Raw genomic sequence first — 18,419 nt, 5'->3', positions numbered from 1 at the left:
TGTGCGGGAAAATACAGCCCCCACCCTCGCCAAACGCTCCCTCCATCCAGCTGACCCTCCACGCCTCCACCCAATCCTCCGCCTCCCTCCATCCACTCCTCTCTCCCTGCACTCCCCATCTCTCCCCCTCCATCCATTCCAACCCCGACGCTCGCATCCCTAAACCCCTCTCCATCCTTCCATCTCAATGTCTCCATCCTTCACTCGCCCGGCCCTCCCTCAATCTGCTCCTCCCTCCTCACACCCCCCTCTCCTCAGGTGCCCCCTTCTTTGTTTTGCCCTGAGCTGGGACCTTACGGGACCTCAGGCGCTCCACGCTCCCCTCTTTTTCCGTTCTCCTCCTCCCTCCCCCTCCATAACCTCGTTACGCCTCACCGCTTCATCATCGTCTGACTCTGGTCCCATCTCCTCCTCCTCCTGGCCCCGCCTCATCTCCTCCCTCCTCCTGCCTCTCCATCACTTCATCGCACATCTCTCTCATTCATCGTCCGGCTCTTCTCCCATCAGGCCCTGGTCCTCCTCCTCCCCCCCCTCTTCCCCCTCCTCCCCCTGGACGTGCCCTCGGCTCATCCCCTCCCTCTCCTCCTCGTCCTCGTCGTCCCCGGCCCCCGCCGTCTCCTTCTCGGGCAGGAGGCTGTAGGCGTTGAGGAACGCCTCGGCCTCCTGCGCCAGGCACTGGGTGCCCAGGAGGGTCGAGAGGCGAACGAAATTCGCGATGAGCTCCCCGGCGCGGTACACGAGGATCGCGGGGAGCACCTCGGCCGGGAACCGCTCGGAGGCGCCCGTGTCCGTGGCGCGGATGCGGCAGAACTTGGCGAGCGGGTACATCATGGCCAGGCACTCGAGGCACGAGTTGAGAGCCACGCAGCCGCTCACCTCGTCCTCGTACACGTGCACGAGCACCAGCGTGTTGGTGCGCGCCTCGCACTCGATGGCCGCCAGGAACTCCTCGCCGCTCTCCAGCCCCTGGCAGGAGCCGAACCGGGGCCCGAAGCTCAGGCGACGCCGCATCTCCTCCATGCGCTTCTGGCGGTAGCGCCGCAGGAAGGCCTCGTCCTCCTGCTCGGCCACCAGCACCGACTCGCGGATGCTCAGCTGCGCGGAGAGGGGTGGGGGTGCAGTTGGAGATCAGTCCCTGCAAGTCGCTCAATCAGGACCATAGCAGCAGCAGCAGCAGCAGCGCTCCCCGACTGCAAATACTTGGCAGGACCCCCCTGAGGACGAGTTTTGAGACTCGGCGAGGCTCTCCTTGGTAGCGGCCACCACCACGTCCACGTGGAGGCCACCTCCACCACCCCAACGCGGAGCGCGGGTGGTGTTGGTGCGGTGTGTCCATGACGGTGGGAAGTCGGACCCGCACCGTGCCGCGCGGCTCTTGCTCCTGCTCCAGAACGGCTCGCGTCTTCTCCCACCGCCACTTCCTCTCTCTCTCTCTCCCATGCTCTCCCCCTATCTCTCTCACTGATTATATCTCTCCCATGCTCTCCCCCTATCTCTCTCACTGATTATATCTCTCCCATGCTCTCCCCCTATCTCTCTCACTGATTATATCTCTCCCATGCTCTCCCCCTATCTCTCTCACTGATTATATCTCTCCCATTCTCTCCCCCTATCTCTCTCACTGCTTCTTTGCGTCACGTTCAGCTTTTACTCCGTTTGCTTTATCCGGTTCGTCTCCTGATCGATACAGCTGACAAAAAGTGGCGACCCCAACAAGTGGCATTTCGATCAAAGCGAACCTCAAAAAGCGACCCCGCCCCAGAAAGGGGCCCCCAGCCCCCCGGCCCCTCTCGTGGCGGCGTCACCTTGCGTCGCAGCTGCTCCTGGATGTCCGCGCGTCTCCGCTCCTCGGCCGTGAGAGGGCGGCACGACACCGACATCTGCTTCATGAGTTTGCGTTTCTCGTCGGCGGGGTCGTCCTCCTTCTCCACGCTCTCCAGCACCTTGTAGCGCCGCCAGTCCGTGATCACCCCCTTGGGCCCTGCGGGGGTGAGCGGGGGTCCTCCGTTATAAAGGCAATGACAAATATCCCCCCGATAGCCACAACGGATTTTTGAGGCAAGTATTGTTAGCGAGCAGCACCTATGAAGGTCAACACGGCACACGAAGGGGTGGGTGGCCAGTACCACGCCCGGCCGTCTCACACACAACGAACCAGGTACTCGTTTTCAAGGCCGAGTTGACCCAAGGGAGGCCCAGGACAGGTTCAGATATTCGTCGCTGATGTGCGTGAATCGAACTCTGGTGGCCAGCTTCGTAGGACATTGCGCCAACCACTGCGACTTGCCTCGTCGCATCTCAACACATGTGAAAGGGCACCCCAAGTGGCAGCTGCGGTCGTCCCTGTGTGACGCACGGAGGCTCCAGCTGCCGGCGAGCAACGAGTGCGCCCGTAGCAGAAGGGGCCGGTGTTGCTGCGCGTGCGTGATCCCAACCGAGCGGTCATTTGCGGGGTCGTTTTTCGAATGTTTTGCAAACTTGGACCGCGACGCCGCCACGCAATGGCTTCACTCATTTGACGTCGGCTGTGAAGCAGACGGCGCGGAGCATACTGCGGACACTTCCCACCGCGGCATTCACCAGGGCGGCCTGCCGGGTTCGAACCGCGAACTACTGCAGCGAGGGGGAAACTCTCCACCGCCGGGCCGCGTCACCTCCACGATCGACGTCTTCGCTCACTGGGTCACGTGTCGTGGTCTAAAGCACAGGTGTCACACGCAGGTGCTATCGGCTCTCGTCCCATACCTGTGTGCACCGCAGACCCCTCCAGGTTGATGTCCTCCTCGGGCACTTGGAGGGCGTCAGGATCCCCTTGGTCGTCGGGGTCCCCCACCCCGTGGCCCTCGGCCCCGGGGGTCCCCTCGTCCTCCTCCCCGCTGCTCCAGTAGAAGTTCGCCTTCTCGCCCGCGTCGCTCGCCATCGTCGCCCCCCTCTGCGGAGAGCCCCAGCAGAGCGCGACGCACACCGGTGAAGGCCGACACGGCGCACGGAGGGGATGGTGTGGCCAGCACCACTCTCCACACACACCAACAAAATCAGCAGCAGCGCCACCCCAGAGTCCAAATGAAATCCAGTATCCAGACATCACCCCACACCTCACCACTCACTTCACCCCACACGCACACACAACAACAACCGCCATTCGCTACTAAGTGGCGAACGCCCGCTGGTAGGAGGTCACGGGGCAGACCCAGGTGCCACGGGTCGACTGACTGAGATGAGTGGCTGATGCACCACCTGTGCCCCCTACTGTGCCAACTTGCTGTGCTTTAGCCACCCGGCGCTCCGCTCGTTGCTGTGAGCGTCGCTCCTCCACCCTCGGTTGTTGTTGGAGGGCGACTGCCTCCAACTGCCCAGTAGCGTCCTTCACGAGCCTCCTCCACAGAGGCCGATTTTGACACCGCTGGTACCAGTCATCGGCAAGTCCACTCAGATCCACGTCCTCCTGTACCACATCACTCCATCTCTTCTCTAGCCCGTGCCGCGCCCGTTTAGCCCCCTCGAACCGGCCAAACAAAAGCTGTGGCTGGGCATGCGGTGGCTGGGCATGCGGGCTACATGACCCAGCCAACGCAGCCTTGTCTGCCGGAGGAGCTCACCGATGGGACTTTGCCCAGATTTTTCAAAGGTTTGTGAGCTCCTCACACAATCCAGCCTGGTTAAATCCAGGATGGATCGTAAGCTGGCCAGCCTAAATGTTTCTAACCGGCGAAGATGTTCCATTAGGGGGGTCTACGTTTCGCAAGCGTAGAGAAGGGAGGGAATGACCGTGGCCGAAAAGACTTGAAGCTTCGTGCGAAGCGACAGACCAGGTAGCTTCCACACAGCGTTACACAACCGATGAAAATATATTGCCGCTCGACTGATTCGGAGTGAGACCTCTGCTGTCAAACCGGAGCCGATCATGAGCACACTGCCCAGGTATGGGAAACTCTCCTCTCTCCACAACTGCCCCATCACCGATTGGGAGTTGTGGGGGTGGAGTGCCTGATGGTACAAAATACCCAGGCAGGTGCTTCGTTTTAGTGGGGCTGATGGTATGGCCCCACCTCTTAGTGGCACGCTCTATTTTCAGCAGCAGCGCCTTCAACTCCTCCTCTGAGTGAGCGGCAATTACCAAATCACCTCACCACCTACACACCTCACTCGAAACATCACCCCACACCTCACCACTCACCTCACCACCTACACACCTCACTCTAAACATCACCCCTCACTCACGACGCACACATCAGATATCACTTCACACATCGTTGTGATCCGCACCAATAAGCTAACCACTCCTCACCAAACTCCTCACTCACCCCTCACCTTGCTCCACTCACCTCACCGCACTCACCTCTTCCCTGCGTCTCGCTTGTGCCCCCCGCGTGTCTCTGCCGTTTGCGCGCCCCCACGGCACAAACCTCGCCACAAATAGTGGCGGGAGAGGGGTGCGGGGCGAGGGGTGCTGGATGAGAGGTGAGGGGGGAGAGGAGAGTTGTGGGGGGCAGGGGGGAGCGCAACCTGTCAAGGCGCTTTAATCCTTCCTGCCCCCCCACCCCGAGGCTAATCAGCTTAATCGCGACTCAATTGCGAGCGCATTACCGCGCACGTCACCCACGGATCGAGCCTGAGGTGGGGGCTCTGGGGACAGTGGACAAAGGGGCTGTTCGTGGGGGGTTGGGAGATATAATAGGGTTGCCATGGTGACCAAATCCTACAGACCCACCACAACCGCAATGTTCATCATCCACGTGGTCACGAGAAGGGGCACGGATGCTCCAGCGCAGGTGGTTGGTTCTACGTGGGTTCACGTCCGTCCGGCACGAGGGGACGAAGTCGAACACCATCATCATCTTCATCAGCAGCACTAATACTACCACCACCACTCCCATCGCCACCAGCACCACCACTTTCATCATCGTCAACCCCATCAGCACCATCACCACCGAGTACCGGGGCAAGAGGAAGCGAGGTGGGGGGAGGGGATGTGGGGGGGGGAACCGGATTATGTGAAATCTGTGTGCGCGCGTTTGCTCGTATGTGCGGGTGTGTGTGTGTGAGGGTGAGTGTGTATGTCTGTGTATGTGCGGGTGTGTGTGTGTGAGGTTGAGTGTGTATGTCTGTGTATGTGCGGGTGAGAGTGTGTGTCTGTGTATGTGCGGGTGAGAGTGTGTGTATGTGCGGGTGAGAGTGTGTGTCTGTGTATGTGCGGGTGAGAGTGTGTGTATGTGCGGGTGAGAGTGTGTGTCTGTGTATGTGCGGGTGAGAGTGTGTGTATGTGCGGGTGAGAGTGTGTGTCTGTGTATGTGCGGGTGAGAGTGTGTGTATGTGCGGGTGAGAGTGTGTGTATGTGCGGGTGAGAGTGTGTGTCTGTGTATGTGCGGGTGAGAGTGTGTGTCTGTGTATGTGCGGGTGAGAGTGTGTGTATGTGCGGGTGAGAGTGTGTGTCTGTGTATGTGCGGGTGAGAGTGTGTGTATGTGCGGGTGAGAGTGTGTGTCTGTGTATGTGTGGGTGAGAGTGTGTGTCTGTGTATGTGCGGGTGAGAGTGTGTGTATGTGCGGGTGAGAGTGTGTGTCTGTGTATGTGCGGGTGAGAGTGTGTGTCTGTGTATGTGCGGGTGAGAGTGTGTGTATTTGCGGGTGAGAGTGTGTGTATGTGCGGGTGAGTGTGTGTATGTGTGTATGTGCGGGTGAGTGGGTGTATGTGCGGGAGAGAGTGTGTGTATGTGTATGTGCGGGTGAGTGTGTATGTATGTGCGGGTGAGAGTGTGTGTCTGTGTATGTGCGGGTGAGAGTGTGTGTATGTGCGGGTGAGAGTGTGTGTATGTGCGGGTGAGAGTGTGTGTCTGTGTATGTGCGGGTGAGAGTGTGTGTATTTGCGGGTGAGAGTGTGTGTATGTGTGAGTGAGAGTGTGTGTCTGTGTATGTGCGGGTGAGAGTGTGTGTCTGTGTATGTGCGGGTGAGAGTGTGTGTATGTGCGGGTGAGAGTGTGGTTCTGTGTATGTGCGGGTGAGAGTGTGTGTATGTGCGGGTGAGAGTGTGTGTCTGTGTATGTGCGGGTGAGAGTGTGTGTCTGTGTATGTGCGGGTGAGAGTGTGTGTATGTGCGGGTGAGAGTGTGTGTCTGTGTATGTGCGGGTGAGAGTGTGTGTCTGTGTATGTGCGGGTGAGAGTGTGTGTCTGTGTATGTGCGGGTGAGAGTGTGTGTCTGTGTATGTGCGGGTGAGAGTGTGTGTATGTGCGGGTGAGAGTGTGTGTCTGTGTATGTGCGGGTGAGAGTGTGTGTATGTGCGGGTGAGAGTGTGTGTCTGTGTATGTGTGGGTGAGAGTGTGTGTCTGTGTATGTGCGGGTGAGAGTGTGTGTATGTGCGGGTGAGAGTGTGTGTCTGTGTATGTGCGGGTGAGAGTGTGTGTATTTGCGGGTGAGAGTGTGTGTATGTGCGGGTGAGTGTGTGTATGTGCGGGTGAGTGGGTGTATGTGCGGGAGAGAGTGTGTGTATGTGTATGTGCGGGTGAGTGTGTGTGTATGTGCGGGTGAGTATGTGTGTATGTGCGGGTGAGTGTGTGTATGTGCGGGTGAGTGTGTGTGTGTGCGGGTGAGAGTGTGTGTATGTGTATGTGCGGGTGAGTGTGTGTGTATGTGCGGGTGAGAGTGTGTGTGTGAGGGTGAAAGTGTGTGTTTGTGAGGGTGAGTGTGTGTGTATGTGCGGGTGAGAGTGTGTGCATGTGTATGTGCGGGTGAGTGTGTGTGTATGTGCGGGTGAGTGTGTGTGTATGTGTATGTGCGGGTGAGTGTGTGTGTGTGAGGGTGAGAGTGTGTGTATGTGCGGGTGAGAGTGTGTGTATGTGTATGTGCGGGTGAGAGTGTGTGTGTGTATGTGCGGGTGAGAGTGTGTGTGTGTATATGCGGGTGAGAGTGTGTATGTGAGGGTGAGAGTGTGTGTATGTGCGGGTGAGTGTGTGTGTATGTGCGGGTGAGAGTGTGTGTATGTGCGGGTGAGTGTGTGTATGTGCGGGTGAGAGTGTGTGTATGTGCGGGTGAGTGTGTGTATGTGCGGGTGAGAGTGTGTGTCTGTGCGGGTGAGTGTGTGTATGTGAGGGTGAGTGTGTTGTTTGTGCGGGTGAGAGTGTGTGTCTGTGAGGGTGAGTGTATGTGCGGGTGAGAGTGTGTGTCTGTGCGGGTGAGAGTGTGTGTCTGTGCGGGTGAGTGTGTGTATGTGCGGGTGAGTGTGTGTGTGGGGGAGAGTGTGTGTATGTGTATGTGTGGGTGAGAGTGTGTGTCTGTGCGGGTGAGTGTGTGTATGTGCGGGTGAGTGTGTGTGTGGGGGAGAGTGTGTGTATGTGTATGTGCGGGTGAGTGTGTGTGTCTGTGCGGGTGAGTGTGTGTATGTGCGGGTGAGAGTGTGTATGTGTATGTGTGGGTGAGTGTGTGTGTCTGTGCAGGTGAGTGTGTGTATGTGCGGGTGAGAGTGTGTATGTGAGGGTGAGTGTGTGTATGTGCGGGTGAGTGTGTGTATGTGAGGGTGAGTGTGTGTATGTGCGGGTGAGTGTGTGTATGTGTATGTGTATGTGCGGGTGAGAGTGTGTGTGTGCGAGTGAGAGTGTGTGTGTGCGGGTGAGAGTGTGTGTGTGTGCGGGTGAGTGTGTGTATGTGCAGGTGAGTGTGTGTATGTGTATGTGCGGGTGAGTGTGTGTGTGCGGGTGAGTGTGTGTATGTGCGGGTGAGTGTGTGTATGTGCGGGTGAGTGTGTGTATGTGCGGGTGAGTGTGTGTGTGTGAGGGTGAGTGTGTGTGTGGGGGAGAGTATGTGTATGTGCGGGTGAGAGTGTGTGTCTGTGCGGGTGAGTGTGTGTATGTGAGGGTGAGTGTGTGTGTGGGGGAGAGTGTGTGTATGTGTATGTGCGGGTGAGTGTGTGTATGTGCGGGTGAGTGTGTGTGTGTGAGGGTGAGTGTGTGTGGGGGGGAGAGTGTGTGTATGTGTATGTGTGGGTGAGAGTGTGTGTCTGTGCGGGTGAGTGTGTGTATGTGAGGGTGAGTGTGTGTGTGGGGGAGAGTGTGTGTATGTGTATGTGCGGGTGAGTGTGTGTGAAAAAGAGTGTGTGTATGTGAGGGTGAGTATGTGTGTGTGTGTTTGTGAGGGTCAGTGTGTGTGTGAGGGTGAGTGTGTGTATGTGAGGGTGAGTGTGTGAGTGTGTGTGTATGTGAGGGTGAGTGTCCGGCGAAAACAACCCCCTACCTCCTCGTGGTGCCGGACGGCAACGCTGTGGTGGGCAGTGCCGTGGGGGGAGGGTGTGTGTGTATGTGAGGGTGAGTGTGTGTGAGTGTATGTGAGGGTGAGTGTGTGTGTGTATGTGAGGGTGAGTGTGTGTTTGTGAGTGTGTATGTGAATGTGTGTGAGTGTGTGTATATGTGAGTGTGTGTGAGTGTCTGTGTATGTGAGTGTGTGTGTGAGGGTGAGTGTGTGTATGGGTGTGTGTGTGTATGTGAGTGTGTGTGTATGTGAGTGTGTGTGAGGGTGTGTGTGTGTATGTGAGGTTGGCGGAGCGGTCGTGCAGTTGTTCGGGCGCTGTGCGAGTTCGATTCCCGCTCACGGCCAACACCAGTGACGATCATCTGAACCGGTCCTGGGCCTCCCCTAGGTCGACTGAGTCTAAAATGAGTACCTGATCCGATGTGTAAATATCGCCACGAGGGAGACAAATGCGGCCGGGCATGTTGCTGGCCCACCACCCCCTCGTGTGCCGTACCGACCTTCATAGGTGCTGCTCGCTAGCAGCACTGTCGAGGTTGCCGGCGTAGCCCCTGAACCCGCATGGCTCTCTCCGTCCTCCACACGTGTCGAGCACTCGGCCGATAGCAGGCACCGACACTGTGTGTGTTCAGCAGGCACGGACACTGCGTGTGTTCAGCAGGCACGGACACTGCGTGTGTTCAGCAGGCACGGACACTGCGTGTGTTCAGCAGGCACGGACACTGCGTGTGTTCAGCAGGCACGGACACTGCGTGTGTTCAGCAGACACGGACACTGCGTGTGTTCAGCAGCAGCACCAGGTGGCTGAGTACAACCACCACACCAAGTGAACACCCACTGGTCACAACAACACACTCACGCGCCCACTCACCCACCCACTCACTCACGCGCCCACTCACTCACGCGCCCACTCACCCACCCACTCACTCACGCGCCCACTCACTCAGGCGCCCACTCACCCACCCACTCACTCACGCGCCCACTCACCCACCCACTCACTCACGCGCCCACTCACTCACCCACTCACCCACCCACTCACTCACCACACTGCAGATCACCTCACTTCTCTCGCACCGCTAAACTCTGGATTTACCTCTCCCAATCCTCACCACCGTCTCTCTCTCCCCAAGCTCTTACATCTCCGATTAGCCGCACCTACGATTCGCCAGGTCGACTACGTACATGTGCATATGCTTAACTTCGTTCGTACCGTTTATAACCTCGCCAAATTCAGGAAACGTGTCGCGCTGTCGTGCGGAACGTCTATTGCTGGTCGCTTGACGTTCTTGGGGCCTTTGCTCAACAAGTTGTGGACAGAAACAAATATCCCGGGAGCTTCCACGTGGTGGCCACGTGGAGGCGCTGCTCCCCCACTCGCTTGGATTCCCCCCCCCCGTGAGACCCCCACTTTCTCCCCCCTGCCATGCTTGGGTTCAACCGTGCCGGGGACTCCAGCACCGGAGAGAGCCTGACTCGACGATCCGACTGAACTGACTCAAGGATCTGACTCAGTGATCCAACGCACACTCCCCTTCCGTGAGACCCCGTATTGACGTTGCCAGAGATATTTGTATGAATAAAGGGGAGGGGGGAGTTCTAAAGCTGGAAATTTCGCTTCTGCCTCCCCCCTCTCCCTCTTGGGGGGTTCTCTGCCCCCACCCCCAACTGCATCTGTGCCAACGGACCAGAGGGCTCCAGACGCCGGGATGCGAATGGGGGTCAACTTGGACCGGGGCCTTTGGCAAACGGGAGATGTCATTGAGACCTCAGAGACTCGCACATAGACCCATAGATCCCCCCACAGAGACTCAGAGACTCGCACAGAGACCCAGAGACGTTCACAGAGACGCAGAGACTCACACAGACCCAGACTCGCACAGAGACCCACGTAGACGGCTTATAGATGTAATATAGAGACCCAAAGACTGACAGAGACTCAAACCACATATGTAACATAGTGACCCACATAGAGGGCTTATAGACGTAACGTAGAGACTTACACAGCAAACACAGACCAACAGACTCTCATACATGGCGTGTAGAAGGGGAGGCTATAGACCAGGGGTGGGAAACGTCCGGCCCGCGGGCCGTATAAGGCCCGCGAAATCATTTGGTCTGGGCCTGCGGGACTCGAAATTCAATAAATCTAGGAGCAAACCTGGAAAAGCAGCTGCGAGTAGCAACATCATCAATACCAGCTAACATCACCACACGCCTCGCCAAAGAGAAGCAGTTCCAGCCATCACATTAGGGGTGAGTTAATTAAATGTTTGACCAAATATAACACGCTAATTTTTTAGTTGATAATTTTGTATGGCCCGCGAATGATCTTATAAATATCCAAATGGCCCTTGGCAGAAAAAAGGTTCCCCACCCCTGCTATACACGCATACAGATCCCAGACCACAGAGCAGCCCTTGGGCTCACGTGAAACCGATCGGTAGCTCCTTGTGGGCCCAGGTACGGGGGGGGGGGTAGGAAATTGGACATGGGGGAAGCCCCCCAATTCACTCAAGCCACGCGCGCGCGTGTGTCCACCTGCGCGCAGGTGGACACACGCGCGTGCGCGTTTCCGGTGTGGCCGCTCCCAGAGCGAGTGACCCTGACCCGTGGGGTGGGGCGCGCGTGACGCCGCCGCTTCCGACCGCTGTCACTGACGCCCCCACGCCCCCATTCCCCCCACACCCCCCATACCTCCCCCCACACCTCCCCCCACACACCACACCCCCTCTCACCCCACAGCTCACACAACCCCCCTCCCCTCACCTCTCTCAACTTCTCACTCGCCCCACCGCCCCTGTGCCCCCAGGGTCAGGAACACGAAAGCTCCAACAACTATCAACTGTTTGTCTTAACCAGGTGAAGCCAACTGAGCTATACGGCTCGTTTTCAGAAGCGACCTGGCTATCACAGAAGATAGCTCAACGAAGTGGCTTTTCACGTAGAAATGTGTGTCAGCTGCCAAACACTCAACGCGTGGTGACGTTGATTCTAAATGTGGAGCAAAAACCGGAGGACCCGGAGAAGAATCCACGCGACCGCGGGAAGAGGGACACCGCAATCTCCAAATACACAGCAGTCGCAGCAGGCGCCAAGGTCGGGATCAAACCCAGGGCCTCGTGCATGCCAGGCGAGGTAGTTAACATCTCCTAGCCACCGTGGCGCCCACACGGAGAAATCATCACAGCCACACCGCGTCCCTCGAAGCCGAGACACACGATCCACTCCAGTGACGTCACTGGAGCCGCCGGACTTTCATCACTTTCGAGTCTTTTTTTAGGATTATGCAAAGTTGGCGCGCACGTGAAGCTTCGTTGGTGGCGACGCGGTGACTTTTGAAGGCGCTCTCGAGTCCGCGGCACACAATGGCCAACACGCGCCCAATGACGTCCAACTGCCAAGCAGTCGGCACCGTGGGACGTTCTCAGATTTACGCCACGGGCAGAGTTCACCACAGGCGGAGTTCACCAGGGCGGCCTACCGGTGTCGAACCGTGGTCCTCTGCAATGAGCAGCTAAATCACTTCACTCGCGCGCCGTGCTGCTATTCATGAACAGTATGTGTCTTCTTACATACACGTGTGAGTGTGCATGTATGTAGCTATGCATGGATGCGTGTGATCCATTGCAGGGAGCGGTGGCGCAGTGGTTAGCGCACTGCAAACACCAGTGGCGCGCGACGATAGCAGAAACCATTTATGAGCTTCCTTTAAATCGGCTCAGCCTTCAACGAGCACGTGGCACGCTGACGTGTGTGTACTGTGTGTGCACTGTGTTTACTGTGTGTACTGTGTGTGTACTGTGTGTACACGGTGTGTGCACTGTGTGTGTACTGTGTGTGCTGTGTGTGTACTGTGTGTGTGTGCTGTGTGTGCACTGTGTGTGCACTGTGTATGTACTGTGTGTGTACTATGTGTATACTGTGTGTGTACTGTGTGTGTGGTACTGTGTGTACTGTGCACACACATCAGCACTGGGACGGGGAGACAAAGGCGCGGAGCTCACCACCACCACGGGGAGCGGTGGTGGTGGTGAGCTCCGCGCCTTTGTCTCCCCGTGGGGGTGGCGGTGGTGATGATGATGATGATGGTGGTGATGGTGATGATGGGGGTGGTGATGGTGATGATGGTGGTGATGGTGATGATGGTGGTGGTGATGGTGGTGGTGATGGTGGTGATGGTGATGATGGTGGTGATGGTGATGATGGGGGTGGTGATGGTGATGATGGTGGTGATGGTGATGATGGTGGTGGGGATGGTGGTGATGATGGTGGTGATGGTGATGATGGTGGTGATGGTGATGATGGTGGTGATGGTGGTGGTGGTGATGGGGTCGTGCGCGCTCTCCATTGGAGCTCGCGAGCCGCCGTGGCGGGGCGAGCAGCCCGGGCGCAGGAACGCGTCTCCGTCTCCTGGCGACGTGACGGGGCTGCTCCGCGTGAATGAGCTCCCAAGGGCTCACTGGGGGCCCCTATCGCAGCCCCTTTCCGCGAGGGTTCATGCCTCATTAGCACCCCCACCCACCCCGTGCTCCCCACCTCACAATCGTTTTATCACCTCCCGACATCACCCAGGCAGTAAAGATGTCGCGAGAGAAGCGTATCCAAGTCCGCCTTTGTCTCTGGCCCCCGTTCCGCGTGCATTCCGTCCCCGTGGGGCCAGTGCACAGCCCCCCCAGCCCCCCACCCCTCCCCCGAGTCCTATTCAACCCCAATCCAAGTCCAGGCTCACCGCAACTCATTGGCCCCGACATTCTATATGGGCCATTGACTCCTAGCGACAGACCCCCACCCCCTGCCCCATTCACTTCCTCCCCTCCGCGCGTCACCGCGACCCTTCCCTTTGTGTTCCACATTCGCAGACTCACAAATGTGGCCACACAGGGGCGAGGCTGGTGGGGGAGGGGTGGGGGTTGATTTAGGGGGGTGGTCGCGGTGATGGTGGCCACGCTGCTGCACGTGGTCTGCATCACCCAGCGCGGTGGAGGCAGCAGCGAGGGTTGGTGGATCACGCACAGATGGGGTGTCGTGCCCTGGCTCGCCAGGAGAAGGCGGTACGGCAAGTGGAGTAATCGCCATCTGTTTATTATCTCTGCACAGGGGGGGGGGGGGGGCACACACACGGTGTTGCCCCCTCGCGAAAGGCTTGGGTGTTCACAATATGAATCTTTATTTAGACTTCCGTGGGTGATCTCGGGGTGCTCCGGTTTACTCCCCACGTGAATAATAAACACGACTCATCGTGCATTGAAAAAGAGTCCGACTCAGTGTGGCTCTCCAGGATGTACGTTTGTATGATGAGATGCGGGGGAAGGACAACAAACTAAACACAAAAAGCAGTTCTAATAATTACAAATACATTATTATCATTGACGCATCTGACTCTCGAGAGATTCACATTTAACTCGGAGGACAAGAGAGCGACAATAACTAATCCATATCCCATAATCATACAGAACATTATTTAAAAGTGGAACGCGTTAGAGAGGAGATGGAGCGAGGATGACGTCAGCTGTTGGGCGGATCGTTCCCCCGCAGGATCGGGAGAGGGAGGCCTTCATCCAGCAGTGGATCGACCATGGCTGACGATCATGACAGTGACAATGATCACATTGTCAGCGCTCTGCCACTCCACGGCTGGAGGGGCAATGAAGACCCCCCCCCCCCCCCACGGCGTGTCGCTCAGGACGAGTTGCTTGGAGGGCTGAACGATTTGGGGGAAAATATCTAATTGCGATTTTTCTGACAGATATTGCGATTTGATTTGCGATTACATTTTTTTAAGTCAAGCTTCAGTTCAATATTCAATGTGTAATAGATTTAAAACATTTGATGGAGCATTACCACATGATACCATCAAAATATGAACTGCTCTATATATTCTAATGCAAGGATGAGAACTTAATAGATATTAATTGCTTCCAACATTTTTTTTTATTGAAGTATGTTTTAATCGAAATAGAACAATCAAACATAGAACAAGTGTTAAGTTAAATAAATAAAGTTCTAATAATAAAAAAATTAAACAATTCCAATAAGAAAGTAATAGGACTTCTAAAATCGCAAAAAATCGCAGCCTTTGCGATTTGCTAATCGCATTGTTTCAAATTGCGATTTCGATTGGAAATCGATTAATCGTTCAGCCCAAATTGCTTGGCAAAATATCTCCCCACGCCGGTCAGTCCAGTGACGTCACTCGCGTCACCCTCACGTCATCAACAGTTTCACCTGACGTCACCAACCGCTTCACCTGACGTCACCAACCGCTTCACCTCACGTCACCAACCGCTTCACCGCACGTCACCAACCGCTTCACCTGAAGTCACCAACCGCTTGACCTCACGTCACCAACCGCTTCACCGCACGTCACCAACCGCTTTACCTGACGTCACCAACCGCTTCACCGCACGTCACCAACCGCTTTACCTGACGTCACCAACTGCTTCACCGCACGTCACCAACCGCTTCACCTGAAGTCACCAACCGCTTGACCTCACGTCACCAACCGCTTCACCCCATGTCACCAACCGCTTTACCTGACGTCACCAACCGCTTCACCTCACGTCACCAACCGCTTCACGTCACCAACCGCTTCACATGACGTCACCAACCGCTTCACCTCACGTCACTAACCGCTTCACCGCACGTCACCAACCGCTTCACCTGACGTCACCAACCGCTTCACCTCACGTCACTAACCGCTTCACCGCACGTCACCAACCGCTTTACCTGACGTCACCAACCGCTTCACCTGACGTCACCAACCGCTTCACCTCACGTCACTAACCGCTTCACCGCACGTCACCAACCGCTTTACCTGACGTCACCAACCGCTTCACCCCACGTCACCAACCGCTTCACCGCACGTCACCAACCGCTGCGCCACCGCTCTCCCAACGTGACCCAACTGCCGGGAATGCCGCCCCTCCCCCTCCCCGCGTGGCGAGTCTCGGGGTGGCGCGCGCGCGTCACGCGTCAGTCGCGCGCGCGTCACGCGTCAGTCGCGCGTGGCTGGGCCCCACGGGGGGACCGGGAGAAGGGGGGCAAGAGAGAGGGGGGGGGCAAGAGAGGGGGGGGGCAAGAGAGGGGGGGGGGGCAAGAGAGGGGGGGGGGGCAAGAGAGGGGGGGGGGGGCAAGAGAGGGGGGGGGGGGCAAGAGAGGGGGGGGGGGGCAAGAGAGGGGGGGGGGGGGCAAGAGAGGGGGGGGGGGGCAAGAGAGGGGGGGGGGCAAGAGAGGGGGGGGGCAAGAGAGAGGGGGGGCAAGAGAGAGGGGGGGGGGGGTGGCAAGGGAGAGGGGGGGGGGTGGCAAGGGAGAGGGGGGGGGGGGTGGTGGGGGGCAAGGGAGAGGGGGGGGGGGCAAGGGAGAGGGGGGGGGCAAGGGAGAGGGGGTAATCCCCCCCCCCCCTGCTGCCGCTCTGCCACGAGTCGCGGGCTGGAGGTGTTGGCACCGCCCGACGTCTCACGGCCCAGAGAGATCAAATGGTGGATCGCTCCGTTAGTGTCGTAAACCGGTAACCGTGTTCAGAATCAATTACCGCTTTTGAAAGTCGCGAACCGCCAACTGATTGCGACGAGTGGAAGTTGAGCCATGAATTGTCCCGACTGCCGCGCCTGGAGATGGGATCACAACGGGGGGGGGGGGGGGGGCAGAGTTGTGGCACCGAGGTGGCGCTGGCAGCAGCATCCTCACCAGATTTCTGTACGCGTGGCAAACCGGTTTTACCGGGTTTTCACATACGGTTACCGGTTATTCAACGACCGATTTTCACAACCCGAATCGTAATGCGTTCATAACAATGCCCGCGAGGTAACCAGGTCTCTACAGGTAACCAGGTAACCAGGTCTATACGGGGTAACCAGGTCTCTACGGGTAACCAGGTAACCAGGTCTATACGGGGTAACCAGGTCTCTACAGGTAACCAGGTCTATACGGGGTAACCAGGTCTCTACGGGTAACCAGGTAACCAGGTCTCTACGGGGTGACCAGGTAACCAGCTCTCTACGGGGTAACCAGGTAACCATGTCTCTACGGGGTAACCAGGTCTCTACGTGATAACCAGGTCTCTACGTGGTAACCAGGTCTCTACGGGTAACCAGGTAACCAGGTCTCTACGGGGTAACCAGGTCTCTACGGGTAACCAGGTAACCAGGAGGGTCCTGGCGACGACGCGTCACGCGCAATTCGATGGAGCGATTGGCGGCGTCGTTCCTTGTGGAGTCAAAGTTTGCACTTCTGCAGAGCGAGGCCGGTGGCCCCCGATGGCCGAACTCTTTCCAACGACGACTTCACGGGATCCCGAACGTCCACCGTGAGCAGAGATAGCAGCGGAGTTACTCGCCAGGGCGGCTGCTGGGGTCGCAGCCAGCGGCGAAGTGGCAACGCTGAGCCATAGCGTCAGCGCTCGTGAATGAGGGGTTCAATGAGGGGGGTGGGAGCTAGACTCGTCTAGAACGTCCTGACGTGACCCGTGAGAGCTCCGTGACTCAGCACACACACGTACACGCCGAGATACATTCTTGGGTTCTCGTGTGTGTTCGTGTGTGTGCTTAGCGTGCTACGCTACGAACTTGGCTACTCGGGCTCGATTCCCGATCACGGTCATCATCAGTGCCGAATATCTAAACCGGTCCCGGGCCTCCCCTAGGTCGACTCAGCCTCAAATGAATACTTGGTACGGTGTGTAAAATATCAGCACTGGGGAGACAAAGGCAGCCGGGTCCTTGACACCCACCCCTTCGTGTGCTGTGTCGGCCTTTAAAGGTACTCGCGACCACAGCACTTGCCCCACAATCTGTTGAAGGCTGTTTGGGGGATCTTTGTGGCTCGGTGTAGCGGTGAGCGCGCCGATGACGACTGCCTGCTGATCCGGTCATGGGCCTCCCCTGAGTCGACTCAGCCTCAAGTGAGTAGCTGGTACGGTGTGTATACAACACCCCCGCACTGCTGCACAAAGGAATGTTCGTCGCGTGACACTTTAAGCATCAGCTTGAGTGATGACAGCTGGAATTTTCAGATATGTTGAGCACTAAACTAAAATCGAACGTCCTTGTTTTGGCGCAGTCATCACCGACCGGGCTGGGACCATCAACCCGCTACACTCGGAGGGCCACAGGAGTCGGACACCCGGGGTCGAACCCAGCGACTCCGCGATGCCAGCTCAGCGCTCTGATATTTGAACCACTCCACCCACCCATCCATCCCACCCACCCATCCAACCCATCCCACCCCACCCACCCCACCAAGGTGACGATATGAAGGCTGAGTCGAACAAGGCGAGGTCCAAGACAAGTTCAGGCAATCGGCGCAACTGATGTTAGACGCGGCCGGAAATCGAACCCAGGCGCGTCGTATCTTCAGCGTTAGTGCGCTAACCACAACCAAAACCACAACCAAATACAAAGACCCCCCCCCCACCCCGCATGGCCTTTGATAGGCTGTTGGGGCAGGTTGTGTTAGCGAGTAGCACCTATTCATTAGGACGGCACGGCACACGAGGGGTTGGGTGTCAAGCAGCTCGCCCGGTTGCCTTCGTCTCCCAGTGGCGATGTCTAGGGGAGGCCCAGGACAGGTTCAGATAATCGTCAATGGCGTTGGCCGTGTGCGGGAATCGAACCCGGGTCGCCACGTTCGTAGCGCAGCGCGCTAACCGCTCTGTTAAACCCCCACACCCCCCACCACACACTCCACCCATACACCCCACCACACCCCCCACCACACACCCCATCACACCCCCACCCATACACCCCACCACACCCCCCACCACACACCCCACCACACCCCCCACCACACACCTCAACCACACACCTCAACCAACCCCCCACCCCCACACACCACCCCCACGCACCTTCACCACCCCGCCACACCCACTCATCACTTGGTTGTCGCAAATCGCGCGTGCAGGAATGCGCCCCTCGGGAACGTGAGAGGGTTTTTTGGGAGCGGTCGCGTCGCATGGAGACAGAGACTCGCGTACGGGCCCGTCGATGTGTAGCAGCCATAGACGAGCATGGAGACCCATAGACGTGCATAAGAGACATAGAGACGTGCATTAATAGCATAGAGACCAAAGTACTTACATAAAACCTGTTCGTTATAGATCAATAGGCTCACACAGATACCCATAGACTCACACAGAGACCCATAGACTCACACAGAGACCCATAGACTCACACAGATACCCATAGAC

General features: G+C 57.5%; 1 protein-coding gene across 1 annotated transcript; it reads right to left on the bottom strand.

Annotated features, from left to right (window-relative positions):
• Nucleotides 1–210: 210 nt before the first annotated feature.
• LOC144724219 (phosducin-like) lies at nt 211–3,085 on the bottom strand. Its single transcript, XM_078603160.1, is given in 4 exon segments — nt 211–529; nt 532–1,095; nt 1,806–1,981; nt 2,746–3,085. Coding segments are annotated over 4 exon segments (1,128 nt in total). The 3' UTR covers nt 211–481.
• Nucleotides 3,086–18,419: the final 15,334 nt, after the last annotated feature.

The sequence above is a fragment of the Lampetra planeri genome, chromosome 20 (assembly GCF_965212315.1).
Source record: "Lampetra planeri chromosome 20, kcLamPlan1.2.h2, whole genome shotgun sequence".
NCBI lineage: Eukaryota > Metazoa > Chordata > Hyperoartia > Petromyzontiformes > Petromyzontidae > Lampetra > Lampetra planeri.
This window is presented reverse-complemented; position numbering and strand designations above follow the sequence as displayed.